Here is a 22423-nt window from a genome sequence, read left to right on the forward strand (position 1 = left end):
GTATATCTGACTCTCCAATAAAAATAAATGAATTTTTAAAAACAGTAAGTGCATTGGGATCCACACTTTTTTTTAATCCACAGGCAGGGTTTTTTTTTTAATCATACACATATTCCATGACGTATTTATTTACAGAAAAAGCAGAGTTAGAGAGAGATCTTCCATCTGCTGGTTTACTCTCCAGATGGCCACAGCAGCCAGAACTCGGCTATTCTGAAAATACGAGCTTCTTTCCAGGTCTCCCACATGGCTACAGGGTCCAAGGGCTTGGGTCATACTCTGCTGCTTTCCCAGCAGGGAATAGAACAGCCAGGGCTCTAACTGGTAGGAACTCCAGCGTTGCACTTGCAGCGCCAGCCCTGGATTTCAAGGGTCTTTTTATTTAATTCATTATTTTTTAAAAAGATTTATATATTTTTTATTGGAAAGGCAGGTTTTACAGAGAGGAGAGACAGAAAGATCTTCCGTCTGCTGGTTCACTCCCAAAGTGGCCACAACGCCAGAGCTTCTTCCGGGTTTCTTGTGTGGTGCAGGGTCCCAAGGCGCGGGGCCGTTCGATTGCTTTCCCAGGCCACAGGCAGGGAGCTGGATGGGAAGTGGGGCCGCTGGATTTAGAACCTGTGCCCATATGGGATTCCGGCGTGTGCAAGGCAAGGACTTTAGCCGCTTGACTACCGAGCTGGGCCCTCACGGGTCTTTTTTATAACAAAATAAACTTCTAATTTCACTTCCCACAAACCGTTTTAAGTCCCCTCATGGATGCCTGTATAAAATAAACTCACATTGTTTTTATCTGACAAGACAGGGGACTCCAGACCCATCCTCCTCCCTTCTGGTCTCCATGGAGACCCAAGGGAGGGTCCAGGACCCTCAGTATGGGAGATGGAGGCGGGAGGAGGGTGGCTTTCCCCAAGGGGTCCCCTAGTGGACTCTCCATTTAGTCTGGGGTCGCATCGACCGTCTTCAGGCCTCCGTGTCCACCCCTCGCCCAGCTCCACCTGACACTGTCCGGCGCCGACGCAGGTGCTGCGGGTCACTCAGCTCCGGCTCTGAGGTGACTCAGACCAGGTACCCCGAGAGCAGCCTGGAGGCGGCGACTGACGAGAGGAGGTGGAGCCGAGGGAGGGGACGTGGTCTGAGGAACAAAGAGGAGGGCGGGGAGGGGCCATCCCGAGGCTCCGGGTGTCGTGCGACCCCAGGCCACTTACCTCGGCTCGGGACGCCCCCTTGGACTTTACCTCAGGGTCAGCGTCCACACGACCCTCCCCACACCGCCGCTGCAACCCCCCCGACAGACCCCCAAGCCCCTATACGGTCCCTGGGCCCTACGAGGGGCGGGTCCTTCCCCTCTTGAGGGGGAGTGGTCTTTAAATTGAATTTCCCCAATGAGGCCCGAGGATGGGCGGGACCCGGGCGAGAATTGGCGGCGGCGGCGGAGCGGGGCGGAGCTCACGGGCCTGGCTGGCGAGGCTGGACGGTCAGTCCTCGCACAGCCCAAGGGGACGGTTGCTGAGCGGGGCTGGACTCCGGGTCGTGGCGCCCGCCTCCTGCCCGACCGTGTCTCGTTAACCCACATCTGGCTTGTCCGGAGGGAACTCACCCGAGGCCGCGCGGGACGGGCGGGACGGGCGGGACGGACGGAGAGGTGAGTGTGCGGACCCCAGGGCGCTGGTCCCGTGGGTGGAACTCCGATATCTCTATCCCGGGTTCTAGAACGCTTACCGCTGGAAGCTCCCGGCAGCTCTTAGCCGAGAAGGGCCGTGTGCGAGAACGCCTACCGGCCTCCTCGGAGGCCGCCGGTGTGGGGGGTGATGGAGGACAGGTATCCCAAGAGGAGACTCCTGAGACCACCCGTAACCTCCAGCGACGTCAGACCCAGTTGACAGGGAGCCTTGGGGCTGGAGGGGGGTGTGGTGGAATCTCCGAGAAGAGACTGGGTACACAGGTGCCCTGCTTCTCAAAAGAGACCCTAGCTCAGAGGGAACAGGACTGGGTGCCCACTGAGTGACACTCCTGGAGAGAAGGGGACCATTCCAGGCAGGTTAGGTAGGAATGGGGACAAGGACCCTGACCACACAGGGTCATTGGGTAGGTGGGCACCTGACTGATCCTACCAGGATGGGACAAGCAAGTAATGACTTGACCAGGTAAGGTCAGACAAACCCCAATTATGTGGCTAGGAACCCATTCTCAACTCCAAGGATCCATTCTCTGGATGGGGTAACCCGCCAGGTGACTGTAAGGGGTAAGGGATGCCTGAAGAATGAATCAACGGGAGAGGAGGAAGACAGAAGGGGGGAAACCCTGGAGCTACCTCAGTCACCACACATCCAGGAGGCGATTAGCATGTGCCCTCAACGCCCAGTGGAGAAAGGAAGAAGGAAGGAAGGTGACAGCAGTGCTGGGAGGCTCAGTCAACAGTTAGGGCTCCAGTTTGAGGGGAGCAGGGGAAGTGTCCCAGGCTGTCCTGGAACTTGGCAGGTGGGGTCAGCTTCAGAAATTGGAGGTGACCGAGTGTTAGATTTTAAGTCAGTTCCCGTCCTCTGAGTCTCTGGGAGCACCACCTAGGAACAAAGCCCTGGTCCTCTCAGTTGTCTTCAAGTCCGGGGTCAACTTCCACTGTGCCTTCCGGCTGTGGAGTCACTGAATGGCTGTTGGGATGACAGGAGACGCTGGGTGTCTGGGACACCTGGCTTCCTGGGGTCAGGACAGTTGGTATCCGGGGACAGGCAAGGAAGGGAAGCTTGAGGGGGGCGAGTTGGGGGAGGAAGGCCAGAAACAAGGGCTGACACTAAAACCTGGAAGATGCCATGTCCCTCCAATAGCTGAGTGGTAAAAGTGGCAGTAAGGACTCGGGTAGGAGCTCAGCTGGCAGCCAGAGACTTTTCAGTTTGCGCAGTGGGTGGGGGCTGGGCAGGCCCTGGGATGGATGGGTGGGTGGGGCAGGAAACTCTGGAGACTGGTGTGCACCCCCTGGTGGTGAGCACGGTGGGTGGCCCTGGCTGGACCCCTGGAGGTTGTCATTCCAGGTCCCAGCCCTTGAACAGGATGAAGGTCTAGACCACATAGCAGACTCCAGCTGGCAAGCTAGGCATCAGGAACTCAATTCAGCTTTGCAGCCAACCATCCCGAGCTAGAGGCCACCTCCCAGCAGGCTAGGAGAGCTAAGTTGGGACAGTGATACATGTTGATGGGTTGGAGAAGGAAGTCCGGTTGCCTAGCTCCGGGAGGCCCACTAAATGTCTGTCTCCTGCAGGGTCCACTCCCCCGGAGCTGGGGTCAGGTGCCACAGGATCTTCTCAGGAGGAGACAGACAGAGCAAAGGGGCCAGTGAGATGGCGGACGAATCCTTAGCCGGATTGGATGAGGGAGCCCTCCGGAAGCTGGTAAGCACCCCCGTTGGCAGGTTTGCGGGTAAGGGCTATCCCATTACGGGGGCCAGGCCCATCCAGGCTAACTCTCCACTGGCAGAGAGCGGGTGATTGGGGAAGGAGAACGGGGAACAGGGCCAGGCCTATTCCGTTGGCGGATGCCCAGGCCCCCGTGACGTGCTGTCCAGGTCAGGTGCCGATGCCCAGTGGCTCCCCCCATCCCCCTGACACTGGCACCACCTGTTTAAACAGTAACTGCTGCTGGGGACACGCCCATGTGCAGCCACAGGTGTGGGGAGGCTGGCTGTGTTTCTCCCAAGCAGCAGATTGGGCAGCGAGCTCAGGCCTGGCAGCTGGCCAGACGGTAATGGTGGCGGGGTGATTAATCACGCCAGTGGGTGGCACAGGCAGGCTGGACGCACCAGCTCGTGCTCACGGCGGCTCTGAGAGCTGGGAAACCACAACCCAGAGAGGTGGGATCAGCTGCCCCAGGGCTCTATGGAGGACCAAGTGGGGAGGGATAGTGCAAGGAGGGGCTGGAGGGGGCACCAAGAAGCCTGACAAGGCCAGGCTGGGAGTAGGCACGAGAGACAGACTTCATAAGGTCCTTGTGGGTTCTGTGACTCGGAGTCCTGTCTGTTCTCTCACCCTGGGTCTTGGTGACACAGGGTCACCTTGGGTCGTTATCTGTGACATGGGGACATGGGGGATGCAAAAACAGTCACCAGGTCCTGCAGTCGGTGGGTAGGCCCTGAACTCGATCCTTTCGCATCAGCTTCTTCCCGAGGTTCCTGTCTGTTAACCACACTCATGATATACCCACACACACACCCATGCACACACAGAGAGGTACCCTGCCAGGCCAAGCAGCCGCTGACTTGGGGGAAGAGCTCCGGGCTGCCTCCCAGCCCCTGACCCTTGTTCCTTGGAAAGGAAGAGGGGAGGGATTGAATTAAAGATTTACTTTCCTTAGCAGAGGGCAAGTGACCTGCCTCTCCGCCCTGCACCCTATTTCCTAACTACTGCAAAGGGCTCGCTGTAAATCTTCCACAACTCTCAAAGCCAGGCTGTCCCTCCGCGATGTGTAGGAGGGCTGTCCACACTTGGGCTCGGGGTTCTCCAGCCTCTGCCTCCTTCCCTCTCATGCCAGTCTGGGCCCTGAGGTGGGGGTTTCAGCGAAGAAGCTGCAGAGCGTTCCCCGTCCCCCCCCCCCAACTCTCCAATATCTCAAACTCTTCCCTGGGAAAGGACGCACGCGAGAGCCCGCCTCCTCTCTGCCTCGGGACTGCGGGGCCACCCCAGGCCCTTCCCACCCCGCGGCCCCGCAGCTCCCACCGCCCGCAGCCAGCAGCCCGCAGCCGTGACTGCGCCTGAGCGCAGCTGAGGGTCCCGCCCCGCCGGCCTCGTGGCAGGAACGGGGAACGTCGTAAACCGGGCTCCTCCCCCGCGGGGCCGGGCCTTATAAGGCAAAGCTGGACCCGCGGCGGCGGCCGTCCTGCATCCCAGCGTCGGGCTGGTTCTCGGGGACCCCGGCCACGGCTCCCGAGGGTATCTGGGGACGTGCGCGCCCCGGGAAGGCCTCTGCGCCAGGTGCAGGCAGGCCCCCTCCGCCTGGGTCCGGGTGCAAGATCGGGCTCCGACCCTTGCTGGCCGGAGAAAGAAGCTGCAGCCCTATGAACCGCGGCTTCCTCTCGGCACACGGAGCAGGCGGAGGTGCTTCCTGTCGCCTCCCTCCTCGGCGCCTAGAGCCGGGCCGACCGGGTGCGGGCGGTTCCGGAGCCTGCGGACCTTCAGTGCCCCCTAGCGAGACTTCGTTGCACTGCCGGGGGCTCCCCCAGAGGAGATTTGGGGATGGGGACATGGAAACTGGGACCTAGAGACCCTCTGATGTGCTGCTGATGGGGCAGAAAGGCCCGGAGACCCACCCCCTAGGGATGAGGAAGCACACTCTTTCCTCCCGGGAGTGTTTCTCTGGGCCGTTTCGGAAACGGGCCCCATCCCCTTCCCCTTCCACCCTGGTGGACAATGGCCCTTTGTACTTCCTTCCCTCCCTCCACAGCATTCCCCTCCACCTACACATACACGCACTCGTACACACACGTGCACACACGCACACACACGCACATACAGATTGGCAGCGCTTGAGCCAGTGGGGAACAGCAGGACACAGGGGGTGCCCAAAAGGGGAGGGTCTTAGCAGGGGAGGGATGAGTGGAATGACGTGGGCGGTGTCCCCCAGCCCGCTTTCTGACCGCTCTCCCCCGCCCCCCCCCGACTTTGGGAGAGGGGCAGGCATCAGAGGGAGTCTCCCATTTTCCAAACAGGATGGTCAGGAGCCCAGAGCATTGGAATTAGGGACCCCCAGGGCCTCTGCCCTCTGCATGGGCTGGACCAGCCGTCCATACACATAGATCCCAGTGCGGATCTGTCTTCAGTCTAAGGCGGGTTCTTAGAGAGACCCGGTTCAGGAGCAACCACATCCTCCCAGGTCAGATCCAGGTCTGATACACACACAGTCTCCACAAATCTGACTGATGCCCCCTCCTGGGTTAGCAGCAAGCAGGAAATAGGGGCTTGTTTGGGTGCAGGGGTAGATTGATGATGTCAGTGCAGGATGATGTCACTGCAGGAACCCCCCTAAAGTCCCTACTGCTGTCCCTATTCACTACCCTGAGGCAGACGCCATTGTCGCACCTGCCGTGAGAAAACCAAGACCAGACAGGCTCAGGTTCAGCCAGCAGCTGGGGGTTCTAGCCTGAGCTGTGGGGGTGGGAGGGTCCTCCCTTAGGTCCTGAGGAATGTGGAGCTTGGGAGAGGACTCTGTTCTCCCCACCCAGGTCTACCCCCCTTCCCCCCACCTCCACGCAACTCTCCCACGCTAGGACAGGGTGGGGTTCAGGTTCTGTGAAAGCTCTGTCTCTGAATCCCCCCACCCCTGCCACCTGGCTGTCCTGCTAAGCAGGAAAGAATGTTGGGGGGAGGGAAGGCCAACCAGAAAGGAATAGAAGGTTCCTTGGCTCTTCCACCTGGCGGCTTTTGGAGGGAAAAAGCAGATAGGTCCTATCTGGGTAGCCACCCCACACTACAGGGTTATGTCTGCCCCCAACCTCAGCGTCCCTGGGCCCGTCCACTTTCTAGAGGACAGAGGCTCCAGGAGGGGTGGGCAGGGCTGGGGAGCAGGGCTGTACCAGGGAGAGGTGTGCACAGCACGGGGATGGGCTGACTCACCCCAGGGTAAGTGGTACCCTGAGCTGTGTGTGGTTGGACCAACAGCCACTGGGAACCTCCCTGCTGGGGACACCCTCTCTAGGACTTTGGATAAGCCCCTGGTACCAGTTATCCAAGGGATTGGCCTCCCAGTCTGAGCCCCGGCTCCTTTACTGGTGCCCAGAGAGGAAGACAATAGCTCCAGCCAAACATGGAGCTAGAACGCCTAGGCTCCTGACTCAGTTTCCCCACATGTCCCATGTGGCTTCCTGGGAATTAAAGACAGGCTGTGAGTCCATTTGCTGGCTGCCTGTTGACAGCAAGTGCTCTGTGAACTCCCGTGCACAGTGGACACCCCAGAAACCCTGCTACATTGAGTTGTATCCCCCCTCGCACCCCCCGGAGACCCCAGAGTAGGCGAGCAGGCACGTGAAGGGCTTGTGGGGGCTGAAGGGAATTGAGACAGGCCATTCATTGTGCCCCAGGGAGAGCCGTGGGTGGCTGGTCCCAGCCCTCTGCCCCTGGCAGCCAAAAATGACCTGCCCCTCGCCCCCGCCTGCCCGCCACCCTTTAGCTGGAGGTCACAGCAGATCTGGCCGAGCGGCGGCGGATTCGATCAGCTATCCGAGAGCTGCAGCGGCAGGAGCTGGAGCGCGAGGAGGAGGCCCTGGCATCCAAGCGCTTCCGGGCCGAGCGGCAGGACAACAAGGAGAACTGGCTGCAGTGAGTGGTGGAGAGCTGGGCGTGCAGAGGAGGGAAGGGGGAGCGTGTGTGCCTGGGCTCAGCAGGTGTGGGTACCTGTGCTGGCTGGAAGAGCGGACTTCAGAAAGACAAGGGAGGGGTAGCAATGGACACTGCGGTCGCTTGGGACACCTGTGTTGTCTGGAAGTGTCTGGCTCTTCCTCCACTTCCTGTCCAGCTTGCTGATACGCACTCTGGGAGGCAGCAGGTGATGAGACACCCAGCTTGAATTCTTGGCTCTTCACTATTCACAGCCCTTTGGAGAGTGAACCGGCAGATCTCCCTCTCTATTTCTGTGTCAAATTAAATGAAAAAAAAAAAAAGTATTTTTTTAAGAGCTCATGGAAACATGGAATTCAAATTTACTTTGGTGCAAAAAAAAAGAGAAAGAAAATTCCTGCATAGTTTTTTCTTTTTCCATAAGAGATATCTTTCTCTGAATTTTTTAAAGAGCCTAAGATCCGTGGATTTCAAAAATTTTGGCACCCAAACTTCTCTTTCAATTCCATTTTCCACAAATCTGAAAAAAATTACCCTCCTATGTGCATACTTTTGGAATCCACAGGGGTATTTCTGGGTAAAGACGTTGGGCCGATCATAATTACCCCGGCCATGCCAGTGCAGGTGGCATCCGTGCCCACGTTCATGGGCATATGTGCACTGCTCTGCCCCCTACCCCCCACGCCCCGGCTGTGGGGCCTGGGTACTACATCTTGGCCCTTACCCTGAGCCCACATCCTCTGCGCCCTGGTCCCAGGGTGGGGGTCACAGTCGTGATGTCTCTGCAGCTCTCAACAGCGGGAAGCTGAGCAGCGGGCTGCCCTGGCGCGGCTGGCAGGACAGCTGGAGTCCATGAATGACGTGGAGGAGCTGACCACATTGGTGAGGCCGCGGGCAGGGGCAGCAGCCGGGGAGGGAGGGATGTGTGTGAGAGTAGGGGAGAGGTCTGGGATGCCACAGCCCCACATCCCCCCTTGTCTCCCCCAATAGCTGCGCAGTGCTGCCGAATACGAAGAACGCAAGCTGATCCGAGCCGCCATCCGCCGCGTCCGGGCTCAGGAGATAGAGGGTGTGTATGGCGTGCCGTGGCCCAGCCTTTCCCCTTAGCACCCCCCCCACCTTACCTCCTGGAGGCCGTTCACCTGCTATTTGCTCCTTGACTTCCAGCTGCCACCGTGGCTGGGAGGTTGTGCAGCGGGCGTCTCAACAAGGGTGCACGAGAAGACAGCGAGGGCCGGGCGGCACGCAGGCTGGAGCGGCGGGAGGTAGGGAGCATGGCGGCTGGCCCAGGTTCTCTCTTGGATACCACCAGCACAGAGCATCTGTGATGTCCTTGCCAAGCTGGTCTCTGACTGGTCCCCTTAGCCTTGTAGACACCTCCCACCTACCTTCCTGCTCCCATCCCCCAGGAACTCCCACCTTAACCCCTTGCCCCTCACCCTCCAGGCACCACCCTCTCCATCCTTACCTTGACTTACCAAGGCCTGTATATCAGGGCCCAAGCTGATTCGTGGGGCACCCTTCCCTGGGTGCACTCTGAGGAGATTGGGTGTGCTGTCAGGCCATGCAGGTTCCCTAAGTGGCCAGCAGAGGCCGCTGCCTCCCTAGTCTTTGGAGGCCCTCACCCTTGACTCCCTGACTAATGGGGCTGAAGCAGGACGTCCAGGGATCCATTAAATCCCTGGGGAAGGTCTCCTGCTACTTCCCTCACCACAACCCCCAGCACTGGGTCCCATGTAAACCACCTTGGGCTGGGGGGTAGCTTAGAGGCTGCCCCTAGGGTACTGGTGCCCGTGCAGGTGTGTCCCCAGGAAGCCGTGCCCAGCCCTTGTGTTTTGCATGCCCTGCCCTGGGCACCTGCCTGCCTACTCCACAAAAGGTAAGGGTAGCCTTGGCAGTCTGGGGAGACTTGATCAGACCTTCATGGGTCCTCCGCAGGTGCCAGAGCAAGAGGAACAGGAGCAGCCAGCGGAGGTCCTAGAGCCCACCCCAACCCCGGAGGTCAGCAACCAGGATGTGACCACAGTAACACTCCTGCTGAGGGCCCCTGGTGGGGGCAGCCCCAGCTCACCGGCCTCACCGGATAGCTCCCCCACCCCTGTCTCTCCTGAGCCTCCACCGGAGCCTGCTGGAGCCCAGGGTTCCCCTGCTGAGGCTCCCAGCAGCCCCAAGCCACCTGCCAGTCCCCCTAGGACCACCGCCAGCCCTGAACCCCGGGAGTCATCAGTCCCTCCCAGCACAGAGAGGCAGGTGGTCAACCAGGTGAGTCTGGCTGAGGGGCAGGGAAGCCCCATAAATGAGGTCCTTGGTGTAGGCATCAGGCCCCAATCATGCTGTGTCTTCCCCCCTCTTGCCTGTAGCTCCTGCGAGGCCTTGCAGAACCCCCTGCAGCTCAGGACTCCCCCAGAGGCCCCTCCAACACCAAGAGAGCAGGTGAGGGTCCCAGCGGGGACAGCACAGGTACCTGCCTCCCTCTGCCCCCAGCCTCCCTGCCCTCCCTGCACAGTGGGCTCTTATGCTTGGCAGGTCCAGCCTGCCATGGGCCGTCCCTAATGCCCCCCCACACCCACCCCCCATATACATACACACACTGCTTCTGGGGTGTCCCCGCCCCTGACCAGGCCTACCCCCCGCTGCCACTGTGGCCAGAGGCCTCCCCGCAGCCTTTCAAGGCAACGGGCCGCAGATACATTCTTCTCCCCAATAAGGGAGTGCATCCATCTCCCTGCCAGAGCTGTGGGCAGCACTGACCAGGGTTGGGGGGTTGGGGAGAGTTGGCCCCCATCCTCATCGGCGGGAAGCATCCTGCACCCCTTCTCTAGTTCAAACCTAGCCCTCGCCCCCAGAAGCGTCCAAGTCATGTTCGGGTCAGTGCCAGAGAGGTAGGCGGGGCTGTGAGCACAGATGCAGCCGAATGAAAGGCCAGAACCATGGGAGCTACAGAAGTGGGAAGGCTAGACCCCCCCTCCTACCCATACCCACTCTACTTCATCTCTTCCCTTCCCCACACCAGATCTGGCTGCACCCCGACCCTGCCAACGCTCGCTGTCCGTACTCAGCCCCCGCCAGCCAACCCAGAACCGAGGTAACCGCCTGTCCTCACCCGCCCCCCCATCACCCTCCAGGCTTGGGGCAGTCCTTGTCCCACCTATCCAGCCACTGACAGTCCTCTTGTCCCTTCCAGAGCCCACCCTCCTCACCCCTGGAACTTCTCCGTTCCAGCGGGCTGGCTCGGTGCGGGACCGCGTCCGCAAGTTCACCTCCGATTCTCCTACAGCTGCCAGGCTCCAGGACGGCCCACCCCGGGCTGCCCTTGGGCCCCAGACCCCTGCAAAACTCCTGGGCCCCTCCCTCATCAGCACCACCCCTGCCTCCTCCTCCAGCCGCTCCTCCTCTTCCACCTCCCGGTTCAGCAAGGAGCAAGGAGGAATAGCCCAGCCCCTGGCCCAGCTTCAAAGCTGCCCCCGAGAGGAGGGCCCTCAGGGGCGGGGCTTGGCTGCCAGGTCCCTTGAAAACAGAGCAGGGGGGCCCGTGGCCTGCCCAGAAGAGCCCAGTGCCCCGCCGCCCGTGGCTGTCGGCACCGCTGAGCCTGGGGGCAGCATGAAGACCACGTTCACCATCGAGATCAAGGATGGCCGTGGCCAGGCTTCCACGGGCCGGGTCCTGCTGCCCACAGGCAATCAGAGGGCAGGTAGGCCTTCCCTTGTTGCTTTTCACTGGTCGCAACCACCCAGCTGGGCATGTAGGACAAGGTGCTGCAAGGCTGTCTCTCCCAAGGGTGTGCTGGGAGCAGAAGGCAGGGAGAGGTGCCCTTGATTAACCGACCTTGCCTGGTACCACTCTGGCCCTGCCCGATCCTCACAGCAGTTCTTCTGCCCACCCAGAACTGACACTGGGGCTGCGGGCGCCCCCCACCCTGCTCAGCACCAGCAGTGGAGGCAAGAACACCATCACCCACATCAGCGGCCCTGCGGCCACCCTGACTCGGCTGGGCAGTGTCACTCATGTCACCAGCCTCAGTCATGCCTCCCCTGGTAACCGGGGAGGCTGCAGCATCAAGGTGAGAGCCCCTGTCCCACGCCACAACCCTCCATCCTTGTCCCCCCAGCATCAGCCTCACCATCTGTCAACCTCACGGAGACCACTTAGCAGCTTGGGGTGCGGAGGGGAGGGACCAGGAGTTTTTCTGCTGTACCTGCAGAGAAATGGAGGCTCAGGGGAGAGGAAGGGGGCTGCCCCTGGCCCACAGCCCAGAGGTGGGGTGGGCTCTAATGTGTCAGCCAACCAGGCCTGCCAGAACCTTGACCTTCCTGTGAGAAGCTCATCCTATCTGATGCATCCCGAATGAGCAGATGGGGAAAACTGAGGTGCCCAGGGGGGTGGTAGGCATTTGGCCCCAGGCGGGTTTGACCCCAGAACACCAGCCCTGAGGTGTATCAGAGGTAATCCCCTCAATCCCTGATCAGCCCGGCCCTTAGAGGATTGTGGATTAGCAGTATAGCATCTGCGTCAACCTCCGAGCAGGGGGGCTGGGCCACAGCCCTGATGGGGTGGGGGTGCCGATCAGAGGAGGCTGCAGGCTAGCAGGTGCCAGGCGGGGAATTGAATACCTCGCACCCTTCCATTATTCATTCCCAAGCCCGGGATCGACTGGCTGGGAGCTTGGCTAGGGACAGAGAAGCCCCCTGTGGGCTGACCTGCCCCTGGCTGCTCCGATAATGATGCCTGTGCGGTGCTCCTGGGGAATGGAGGGAATTGTGGCAGAGGTGAGAAGGCTGGAGCCAGCTTTGGGCCTTCTCGGGGTGTCTGGCAAAAGGTGGTGGGGGGGGTTCAGAAAGCACCATAGCTGGCACAGAGTAGGGCCCTGCTGTTCTCTGCTGGGTGGGTGTGGGGCTTGGGAAGGGTGTGGGGTGAGAGAGCAGCAGAGACCCTAAGGGTGGTAAGTGAGACCTGGTCTGACACCTCCCCTTGGCCTTAAACGAGGTGAGTTGCCTGTACTGCACTCACTCCAAGTCTCTGGTTAGATCCGAGCCCCCCGGGGAGTGGTGGTGATGGGGGAATGGCAGGCTAGAGCACATTTCCCTTGGGACCAAGATGCTGGTTACGGCAGCATCACAGCCACTGGCTCCGAGCCGCCAAGTCCCCTATCTGTGGATAGCATGAAGCCAGGGGAGCCTGGCACACTGCATCTTCACAGCTAGTCTCCTCGGGGTAGCCCAGACTAGGCTCGCTCCCTGCTCCCTGCCTCAGCCTGCCCGCCTGTGAGGCGTGGAATCCTGCAGAATCCAAGCAGCTTTGTTCTGCAGCAGGTCTGTGATCCATGCAGGGCCAGGGCTAGGCCTTTGGCGGTCCGCCTGCCTCCTGGACGGGCCACCCCTCCCCACTGCTGCTGCTCCCTCCACAGAGGAGCCCAGAATAGATTTCTATTTGGGCTGCAGTTCCAGCTGGCTGGGTGGTGGGCTGGGCGGCCTGCAGGGGCGGGGCAGGCCTGCTGCCCTTGCTTTCGCCCTCGGACCAGCTGCAGAGGAGGCTCCTGTCACTGCCAGCTAGAGGCACAGTAGCCCCTGCCACTGTCCCGCTCCAGTTAGAACCCCCTACTAGCAACATGCCAGGGGTCCCAGGGCCTGGGCCTGAGCTGGCCACAGCCCTGGAAGAGCGGTTGAGCCGGGCGTTGGAGGAGCTGCAGGCAGTGGCCGAGGCTGGGCGGGCAGCAGTGACCCAGGCCGCCCAGGTGGCTGTGACCACCGTGGAGCCAGTGGCCCGGGCTGCCGAAGAGCTGCGGGCGGAGACTGCGGCGCTGAGCTGGCGGCTGGACGCGCTGGGCAGGCAGGTGGAGGTGCTGAGCCTGCACCTGGGGGTCCCGCTGGTGGCTGATCTGGAGCCGGACCTGGAACCCAGCGAGCTGTTCCTGGCTGCAGCCGACCCGGAGGCCCTCTTCCAGGCGGCTGAGGATGCCGGGACCCCCGTGGCCCACCCACCTGCCTTCAGCACCCGCCGCCGCTCCTCCAGCGGCCCCTCCCGCAGCAGCAGCCTCGTAAGTCACTCGGAGAGCCAGTGGAAGAGTGTGGGGAGGTGTTTGGGGCTTTCTTTTTTGCCTTTGCTGTGTGACCTCAGATGTTCCGTTACCTTCTCTGGGCCTCTGTTTAGTGTCTGTGTACACAGGACTGCAGCACTAATGCTCCAAGGCTGGGATGAGAAGAGTACCAGGTCCCAGCTCCAAGGCACGCGTGGCAGCTGTCCCTGGCAGCCCCTGGCGTGACCCAGCCCCCAGCCCCACCTCCTCACCCCTGTCCCACCCCAGCCCCGGAAGTGCCTCCCTAAGACAGCTGCAACTTTGACTCTCCTTATCCTCCGGGCCAACACGGAGGCCCTGCTGGGAGGGGAGGGGCTGTGCTAGCTGTCTTGGGCTCTAGTCTGCAATGATGAGGGGGTTTTGTGGGGTGGATGCTAGCTTGGGGCTAGAGCCCCAACCCCGTCCTCAGGCTGGTTCCCAGCTGGGCAAAGCTAGAGCTTGGAAGAGGTCTTGGCTTAGGGTTGCCCTAGGCAGACACCTGGTCAGGAGCCTACAGGCTCTGGTCCAGCCTGTTTGGCAAGAGAGGGTGGAGTGTATCCTGACCGGGCACTGGTCCAGAAGGAACCCAGGCCTAGTGAACTGGCAGGACTGAGTTGCCGGCAAACCCCCCACCCACCCATCCACCAAAGGTTGCATCACACAGAGCGGAAACTGAGCTGCCATGAGCCTCCATTTGTCCTTCTGTTCCATGGGGATAGCTGGAAACCAGCCCTAGTATGCACGCGGTGCCTCCCGTGGAACCCAGGTCCAACTTCCTGCTCCTGACAATTGTGTTCATGCGATGCTGGGCACTTGACAACCTGACCGCATGCCAGCAACACCATCCTTGGTCCCCGGGGATCTGTCCCACCACCCCAGCTTTAAAGTGTGGACCCTCTCCTGTCCCATCCCCCAGATGGAGCCGGCGCCGGCTGAGCCCCCCTCGGTGGCCGTGGAAGCAGCCAATGGCGCAGAGCAGACCCGCGTGGATAAAGCAGCGGAGGGGCGGACCCCCCTGAGCGCCAAGGAGCTGTCGGCTATCGAGGATGAAGCCGTCCTGGACAAGATGGTGTGACCCCCAGGGATGGGGGAGGGCCAGCGGGCGGGGACCAGCAGCCCACCCCCACTCTCCCTCAGCCCCCTGGGGTGGACAAGTGACCATGGTTCTGTCTACAGCTGGATCAGACCATGGACTATGAGGAACGGAAGCTCATCCGGGCGGCGCTGCGGGAGCTCCGACAGAGAAAAAGAGGTAGAGAGCCATGGGCCCTACCCAGAGCCGGCGCTGCTGTCCCCCCTGTGCCTCCCTCACTCCAGGGACCCTGTGTGGACACCCCAGCTCAGTGGCTGCCCCATCCAGCTTCTCCCCTACCCGCAGCTACTCCCCGGCCTCCTTCCCCTCTTGCATCCAGCGATTCCCTTCCTTGCTGCTTCTCCCCACGCTGACCACCTGAGGTTACTGTCCCCAGCCAGCTTCTCTTTTGCTTGCTGGACCCACTCCCTCCTTCCCCCTTCCCTCCTTCTCTCTCTCTCTCTCTGTCCCCCGCCCCGCCCCAAGGCCAGCAGTGGTCTCCCCACCAAGCTGCCCTGCCCTGCACATGGGGATTCTTTTCTCTAAGACTGTAGTTTCATTTGCTTTGCTAGATATTCTCCTTTGCTCCCTCTCTGAATGTAGCTGCCTAGCACACCACGCCCCTTCCTGTCCCTACCCACCCACTTCTGCTTTACTTAATCCTGCCCCCCAGCTTCTCTCCCAACCGCTTTCTCTGGATCAAATTCCCTCCACTTGCTTCTGCCTTTGGATCTAGATTTTTCCTTTCTTTTACCTAAGGCCCGCTGGATGGCCCACTTGACCCAGCTTCTCCCCTACACACAGCTGCTCCTGCCTTAGTCCTAGATACTCCCTCATGACCCAGCTGCCCATTCCCACAGATGCTGCCTTCTTAGATCCCAGTTACCCCCATCATGTCAGCCATTCATGTTCCCAAGTTTTTGCCTAAGACCCTCACGTCCTTGCCATGCCTCACCAAGTTCTCAGGGTTGGAGTGGGGCAGATCCTCTGGCCCCCTAACAGGTCCTAGGAAAAGGGGGCCTTGTCACTGATGTCGTTTCTAACAAGCTGTCTCACCCTGTCCTGTGTGCCCGTGTGTCTGTGCGTGTGTGCTGTGTGGGGCATTGGGCGGCCCTCCTGGGCATGCATGGGGCACCACCACCACCCTGGCCCAGACCAGAGGGACAAGGAGCGGGAACAGCGGCTGCAGGAGGCCCGGGCCCGGCCAGGGGAAGGCCGAGGCAACACAGCCACTGAGACCACCATGCGGCACAGCCAGCAGGCAGCCGATGGCTCAGCCGTAAGCACCGTGACCAAGACCGAGCGGCTCGTCCACTCCAGTAAGGCATGGGACAAAGGGTGGGGCTGTGTGCTCCCCACCCCAGAGCTCTGTGCCTCTTACACTCCCCCTCCTACCCCCTTCTCCCCCCCACCACCCTGACCCCTGCAGACGATGGCACCCGGACGGCCCGCACCACCACGGTGGAGTCAAGTTTCGTACGGCGCTCGGAGAGTAAGGCTGCCTGGCATGGCCCTTTCTGTGCCCACTCACCCACCTCCTCGGGTCTTCTTCAAGCTCTCGCTCTGGGTGTCTGCAGCTGCACCAGTGTCACTTTCTCTTCTCTCCCTGTGGCTATCACCATACCTCCATCTTCTGATGCCCAGGTGGGACCCTCACCCTATTGCCTTTCCCCTCTCACGCAGATGGCAGCGGCAGCACTATGGTGCAAACCAAGACCTTCTCTTCCTCCTCCTCCTCCTCCAAAAAGATGGGCAGGTGAGCACGCAGACAGCTGCTGCCAGACGGCACACCTGTGTCTGCGCCACAGGGGACCTTCACTGCATGCATACCCATTCTGCAGAGGGGTTAACTGAGGGCCAGGGAGGGGTGCGGGGCAATTCAGGCCACTGTGCTGGCTCTGTGACTTCACCCAATCCTCAGCCAAACCACGGGAAGGTGGCTGCACAGGGAGGTTAGAGACTTACCTGCTCAGGGTCTCGTGGCTCTCAGAGGTGGCTGTGACTGCTGGTGGCATTGCCGCCACGTCAGAGTCAGCAAATCATGGGCCTGGTCCCACAGCATCTTCACACCCATGAGGGACAGGCTCATGTTACAAAGGATGCCAGGAGTGGCAGAGGGTCGGGATGAAACCGGGATGCAGAGTAGGAAGCAGAGAGTCCTGGGCCCCCGAGCCAGAGGCCTGTCTCTTCCTGCCACGGTCCTCGAGAGCTTAGACAAGTCACTGCCCGGGGGGAGGGCTTCCGTTTGCGCAGTTTTACTGGATAGGATAATAGTCTCTGCCTCCTCTTATGGAGTTTAAAATAAGACCCAGGCTCAGCAGACAGGAGCTGTCATTATTATTATTCCCCTTAGTTGTTATGCTGGTTGTCATTTTCTTGGTGATAAAGCATGAAATGAGCTCACCTGTGACTTGACAATACAAAGAAACAACTCTGGGGGCGGGGGAAGCCAAGTTTGGCTCTTAGCCTCCTAGCGTTTGAGCCTCCATGTACCCTTGTATAAAATGGGTATAATGAAGACTGCCTCCTTCTTCGATGCCTTGAGTGACTGGGTCGTGGAGACCCTGAAGGGTAGGGGAGGAGGAGTCTGGCGCACTACGTGGCCCCTTCCCGACTGAGTGGTGGCCCAGGCCAGAGAGCAGCCCCTTCCCCATCACCACCATCAGCCTCACAGATCGCCCCCGTCCTTCAGCATCTTCGATCGCGAGGACCAAGCCAGCCCACGGCCTGGCAGCCTTGCAGCGCTGGAGAAACGCCAGGCGGAGAAGAAAAAAGAGCTGATGAAGGCGCAGAGTCTGCCCAAGACCTCGGCATCCCAGGCGCGCAAGGCCATGATTGAGAAGCTGGAGAAGGAGGGCGGCACCGGGTGAGCGGCGCGTGGAGGCGGGGCCAGAGGTGGGGTTGGGTAGGGTGGGGAGGAGCGCCCCTTCCCCCAGAGCCCTGGCGGAAACAGGGGTCCCACAGGCTTCGGCTGGGTGGACACCCACTGTTGCGGTCCTGTGACCAGTCCCGTCCCCCGTGCCCCACACAGCAGCCCTGGTACACCCCGCGCAGCCGTGCAGCGCTCCACGAGCTTCGGAGTCCCCAACGCCAACAGCATCAAGCAGATGTTGCTGGACTGGTGCAGAGCCAAAACCCGCGGCTACGAGGTGAGTCCTGAGCCCCAACCCGGTGCCTCCCTTTCAGCTGAGCTCCCGGCTGGGACTGTGGAAAGCTTGTATCTGGAATGCTCAAGAGGTCACGTGGCATTGGGTGGTGGATGCAGCCCCAGGCCAGTTGCTATGTGGGGGTAGGGGAGGAGGAGGTGATGCATATATTTCTAGACCTCGGGCTCGGGTAGTCCTGGGCTTGGATCACGGCAGTGGAGTTGCAGGCGGCACGTTCCCATGGTACACCTGCGCTGTGCCACGCTGCCCCCACCCCTGCGCCAAGGCCCCCTCGGAACCCTGCTGCCCTCCAGGGCCCCTACCAGCCCTTCTCCTGCCTCCCCCGCAGCACGTGGACATCCAGAATTTCTCCTCGAGCTGGAGCGACGGCATGGCCTTCTGTGCCTTGGTGCACAACTTCTTTCCCGAAGCCTTCGACTATGCTCAGCTCAGCCCCCAGAACCGACGCCAGAACTTCGAGGTGGCCTTTTCGTCCGCTGAGTAAGTGCCGTCCACCCCAGGCCTGCTGTCGGCAGGGGAGTGGGATGGTGCTGGTGATGGGGTGGGTGTTGGCTGGGCGCGTGGGCCAGGCACCTCTTGCTGCCCCAAGACCCAACCCTGGAACTGGCCAGCCGCACTGTCAGTCAGCAGCTGAGAGGCCCCCCTACCCCCCAGTGAGCCCCTGAGTCCTCTTCCGCCCCTGCCCACTCGCCGCGGAGTGCGCCAGGTGCCCGCCGGAACCAAGGAGCCGCGGGCCTGCCTACCAGCCGAGGCCCACCAGGTGGCCCTGTCCATATCCCCGCCATCTTCCTAGTCCCACCCCCATCTCTCTCTCTCTCTTCCTGTTCTACTCTTCTCCCACCACCATTATCACCACCAGAGCTTCCTGCTCCCACGGGATCCCGGCTGGAGATTCCAAAAGGAGGCTCCTGGCCCGGGCCCCGGGCCCGCCCAGCCTATATAGGCACCACTAGAGGCTTATATAGGACATCCGCAAGCCCTCCACTTTGGAATCGTTGCCCCGTCTGCTCACCTCACCCTTAGCACCCTTCTCCATCTGTCTCTACTGCCTTTCTCTCATTTTCCTCCCCCTACCACTCTACCAGCTCTCTCCTCCTCCTCTTCCTCCTTCCCTTCCTCCCCCACCTCCTCTCACGCCTCCCTCACCCATCCCTACCCCCTCCTCCCCGGGGCACAGCCCTTCCCTCCAACCTTGGCGCCAACGCCATGGCCGCCCCCACCCCGCGACCCCGCTTGCCCCAAGAGTTCTCTGCACCTGCGACTGGTTTGGCCCCCACCCTGTCTGCATTGCACACCATTAGTGATGGGTAGTGAGCGGCACGTCTGTGGGAGGGTGGGTTGGGGGTGGGGCGGGGCATGCGGGGGACTGGCAGACTGCAGCACTGGAATGTAACTGAACTTATGTCTGTGTGTGTGTGTGTGTGTGCGTGTGTATGTGTGTGTGTATGTCTCTCTCTCTCTCTCTCCTCCTCCTCCTCTTCCCCACTCTCTTCTCTGCCTTTTCCCCCTTTTCCCCCTACCCCAACTGGGACCTGCCCCCCCTCTTGCCCCTTCCCTCCCGGTCCCCCCACCCCTCCCCAGGACCCATGCGGACTGCCCGCAGCTCCTGGACACGGAGGACATGGTGCGGCTGCGAGAGCCCGACTGGAAGTGCGTGTACACGTACATCCAGGAGTTCTACCGCTGTTTGGTCCAGAAAGGGCTGGTAAAAACCAAAAAGTCCTAACCCCCTGCTGGGACCCCACGGTGAGGAATGCCCCCGCTCGCCTTCCCCCCACCCCATTTCACCCAGAATCTGCTGAGCAGGGTTTAGACAGGGGGCCTGGGTGGCAGTTGGGAACAGAAGGTGGGGAGCCTTAGAGAAGCCAGTGGTGCCAGGCAGGTGAGGTCCCCTTCCCCCAGACAGGCAGGGATGACCCAGGTGAGCAGGACCACCATGGAGGGACATGTTAGAAGCTGTGGGAACCAGGCTACCTGGGAAAAAAGAAAAAGTGCAAGACCAAATTGAGCACATGAGATGGAGTCTGTGGCCAACCAGGCAGGGAAGGACTGCCGTCTGGATGTTGAATGTACAAGAAGGGGCCCCTGTCAGGAATTTCAGTTCCTTCTTCTATTATCCTAATGGGAGGGATGGGTCAGGTGAACCTTCTAGAATATTCCTTGGATGAGACCTAAGACAAGATGGGCTGTTGCAGCAGTTTAAGAGGTTCAACGACAGGCTTCCTGACAAACGTGATTTTGGACAAAGAGAGGGGGAGGCTGAAGACGCCACCCCGGGTTTCCAGCTCAGGTACTGGGAGTTGTTGATGCCCACTGTCCCAAATGGGGAGCTCAGGAGTGGAGTCACTGCAACTGGAAGACATTTCTTCTGGCTGCGGGGAAGAGGGAGTGGTCCTGGATCCCCAGCTGCCTATGGCAGCTCCTCTGTGATCCCCTCATCTCAGGACCAGGGTGGAGCATCTAGACCCTGAGCTGCTTCTGTACACACAGCAATGTGGGAGGGTTGGGTCAGAGCTGGAGCCAGAGCCTGGGGCTGTACGTGCCCCCACGAGGTGGCTCTTTTCCTTGCTTCATCTCTTTCCCCTCCCTTATCACCAAAGGCATTAAAAATGAAGGTCCAGAGGGGAGCACAGAGAGTCAAGGTAGTGGGGTGACAGAACTAGTAAGGAGGGGTATAACGTAGATGTCCCTTGGGGCCCAGAGCCATTGCAAGGCAGGTAACATCCATCATGTATACCCATAGACCCAGAAAAGTGCAGGTGAGAGTAGAATGGGCTGGGTACTCTCTGCAGGTCATATATGGACTTAGGAGCTGCTTCCCTGAGCAGGCTGGCCTGTGGGAAGAGGGGGCCCAAGCCTAGCTCCCATCTCTCTGGAAAGTGTGACTCAACCCTTGAGTTGCCTGGTGTTTGGCCTGTCACTGGGGCAGCCTGAGCCCTAAGCCCTGAGCCGTGAGCCCCAGTGTAAACAATGGCTTTATAAGGTCTCCAGGGAAGGTACGCAGCTGGAATGGGGAGGGAGTACCAGGTCCGGGGGAGGGGAGGGAGGCCGGGATTCCCGGGAAGATAGCCACAGCAGGAAGAGGCTTCAGAGAGAGATGCCTCTGCTCTGTGGTCAGCCGGGGCAACAGGCCCATTCCAGGGTAGGGGTGACCCTGAGGGGACCCAGCAGCAACAGAGCCAGGAACCTCTCACTCCTCCTGAGTGATTCCAGGTTCATAAAGCACAGGATGATACCACTGTTGTAAAGAAAAACAAACTGAGTCACATAGCACAGGCTGAGGGCTTCCCATCCACAGCTGTTCAGGGCTTACAGCCCAAACTACAACAGCTTCACGGAGGCCCAGGCTTCTTCCTTAAAGGCAACCAGCCTCCCCGCCCCCGGGATCTGGGAGAGGTCCTGATGGCACAGGTGCAGGTCTGATGGCACAGGTGCAAGATGGGATGTGGTCTCCCAGGGTGGGGGGCGGGGGAGCCGGGCAGGTTGGGACAGGAGCAGTTTCCTGCCAAAGGAAACATTTGGCAATGCTGAGGAGGGGAAGGTGTGCACCCTCTGTGCCCGGCACAGCAGGTGGGAGAGAGCCCCAAGAGAGGTCTGGTTCCAGGGGAGAAGGGGAGATGGAGCCCGCACTGGGGTTGGCAACAGTTTGTTAGCCACCTCCCACTTACCCCAACATGCAGAGGGGGGTTCCAAGGCCCAGCCCTACACCTCCTAAAACAACTGACTGTTCTGTTTGACTCAGTTTCCCTATCTGGAAACTGAGCATGGCATAGAGGAGCTAGTCTAGTACACCGGGACCCTCATCTGCCTCCCACTATGCTGTCTGCCCCAGCCAGGTACCGGAAAGGGCTAAAGAATTCACCCCCCCCCACACACACACACACTCTGGCTTCCATCCCCAGCAGTAGGGGGTGTTCTCTGGGGCCCGGAACTGGCAGATAGCATCAGGGGAGAAAAGATTTGGCAATGGTGAAGCCCCCAGCCGAGTTGCCCTACCCTGCAACATGCCGGGGTGTCGCTGGGCAGGAGGCCCTCTAGGGAAACCGTGGGTTTGGAGCCAAGGTCTCCGCAAAGGAGAGACAGATTTGGAAGCTGCTCGCCTGTCAGCCTGCCAGGCATGGGGCATAGCTGGCTGCAAGGCCAACCTGCCTAGCCTGGCTCCCTACAAAGCTGCCTCCCCACCACCGGGCGGGCTTGGTGGGGGTGGGGTGAGGACTAGGGTTTCTGGCCTCCCCCCACCCACCCAAGGCTTTTCTCCCACTGACTGAAGAGAGAGGCTGCAACATCTTTAAAAAAAAAGATCCCGGGGCAGAGGGGCGCTGTGAGCGACCGCGTGGGCGCTGATAACCGCGTGCCCGCGCCCCTCCCGCAGGATGCTGGTGGACTGCGTGCCCCTGGTGGAGGTGGAGGACATGATGATCATGGGCAAGAAGCCCGACCCCAAGTGCGTCTTCACCTACGTGCAGTCGCTCTACAACCACCTGCGGCGCCACGAGCTGCGCATGCGCGGCAAGAATGTCTAGGCCGGCCCGGTTGGGTTCCCCCTCACCCCCTGACGCGCGATCGGGGCCAGCTGCCGTCCCCACCCTCCTGGCACCGTCCCCGCCCTCCGCCAGCTTCGCCCACCGCTGCCCTGTCTGTCGCGACACCCTCCTCCGCAAACACACGCAGCAGCGTTTTGATAAATTATTGGTTTTCAACGAGCCCAACGTTTCTCTCGTCTCTCATGGGGGGAGGAGTCGGGCAGGGTTTGAACACCGGGCAGCTCAGCGAGAACCAACTCCCCACCTCACCCGCCCGCTGCAAAGAAAGA

General features: G+C 60.6%; 1 protein-coding gene and 2 long non-coding RNA genes across 10 annotated transcripts in view; 1 reads left to right on the plus strand and 2 right to left on the minus strand.

Annotated features, from left to right (window-relative positions):
• The window catches only part of LOC131478303 (uncharacterized), a 50740-nt gene extending 49114 nt beyond the window's left edge, over nt 1-1626 (minus strand). For all 3 annotated transcript variants that reach the window (XR_009244407.1, XR_009244406.1, XR_009244408.1), the window contains exon 1: nt 1601-1626. This is a non-coding gene — a long non-coding RNA (uncharacterized LOC131478303). The remainder of the gene's footprint in view (nt 1-1600) is intronic.
• On the plus strand, nt 1399-22313 carry SMTN (smoothelin). 6 transcript variants are annotated; one of them, XM_058656981.1, is made up of 21 exons: nt 1402-1645; nt 3257-3386; nt 7153-7301; nt 8108-8201; nt 8310-8388; nt 8487-8584; nt 9258-9581; nt 9680-9752; nt 10333-10404; nt 10504-11010; nt 11204-11379; nt 13261-13353; nt 14288-14440; nt 14548-14623; nt 15598-15762; nt 15873-15935; nt 16127-16199; nt 17136-17309; nt 17475-17592; nt 17939-18090; nt 21983-22313. In XM_058656981.1, the coding sequence occupies exons 2-21, from the start codon at nt 3336-3338 to the stop codon at nt 22131-22133; spliced, it is 2841 nt and encodes a 946-aa protein (XP_058512964.1). In that variant the 5' UTR covers nt 1402-1645; nt 3257-3335; the 3' UTR covers nt 22134-22313. The 6 variants fall into 6 exon arrangements, with proteins under 6 accessions (XP_058512963.1, XP_058512964.1, XP_058512962.1 ...); XM_058656978.1 differs by lacking the exon at nt 13261-13353 and adding an exon at nt 19192-19356 and having other exon boundaries at nt 1404-1645; nt 21983-22121; XM_058656977.1 differs by lacking the exon at nt 13261-13353 and having other exon boundaries at nt 1404-1645; nt 17478-17592.
• On the minus strand, nt 8435-10643 carry LOC131478304 (uncharacterized). The gene is made up of 3 exons (XR_009244409.1): nt 10520-10643; nt 8788-8855; nt 8435-8569 (listed from the first exon to the last, which is right to left on the minus strand). It is a non-coding gene; the product is annotated as an uncharacterized LOC131478304 (long non-coding RNA).
• Nucleotides 22314-22423: the final 110 nt, after the last annotated feature.

The sequence above is a fragment of the Ochotona princeps genome, chromosome 29 (assembly GCF_030435755.1).
Source record: "Ochotona princeps isolate mOchPri1 chromosome 29, mOchPri1.hap1, whole genome shotgun sequence".
Taxonomy (NCBI): Eukaryota; Metazoa; Chordata; class Mammalia; order Lagomorpha; family Ochotonidae; genus Ochotona; species Ochotona princeps.

Bases quoted from the DNA above. Each gene is read 5' to 3' on its own strand.
- SMTN (XM_058656981.1), top strand. From the start codon at position 3,336: ATGGCGGACGAATCCTTAGCCGGATTGGATGAGGGAGCCCTCCGGAAG. The intron at 14,441-14,547 runs GTGTGACCCCCA...TTCTGTCTACAG, and splicing joins AAGCCGTCCTGGACAAGATG to CTGGATCAGACCATGGACTA. The intron at 15,763-15,872 runs GTAAGGCATGGG...TGACCCCTGCAG, and splicing joins CGAGCGGCTCGTCCACTCCA to ACGATGGCACCCGGACGGCC.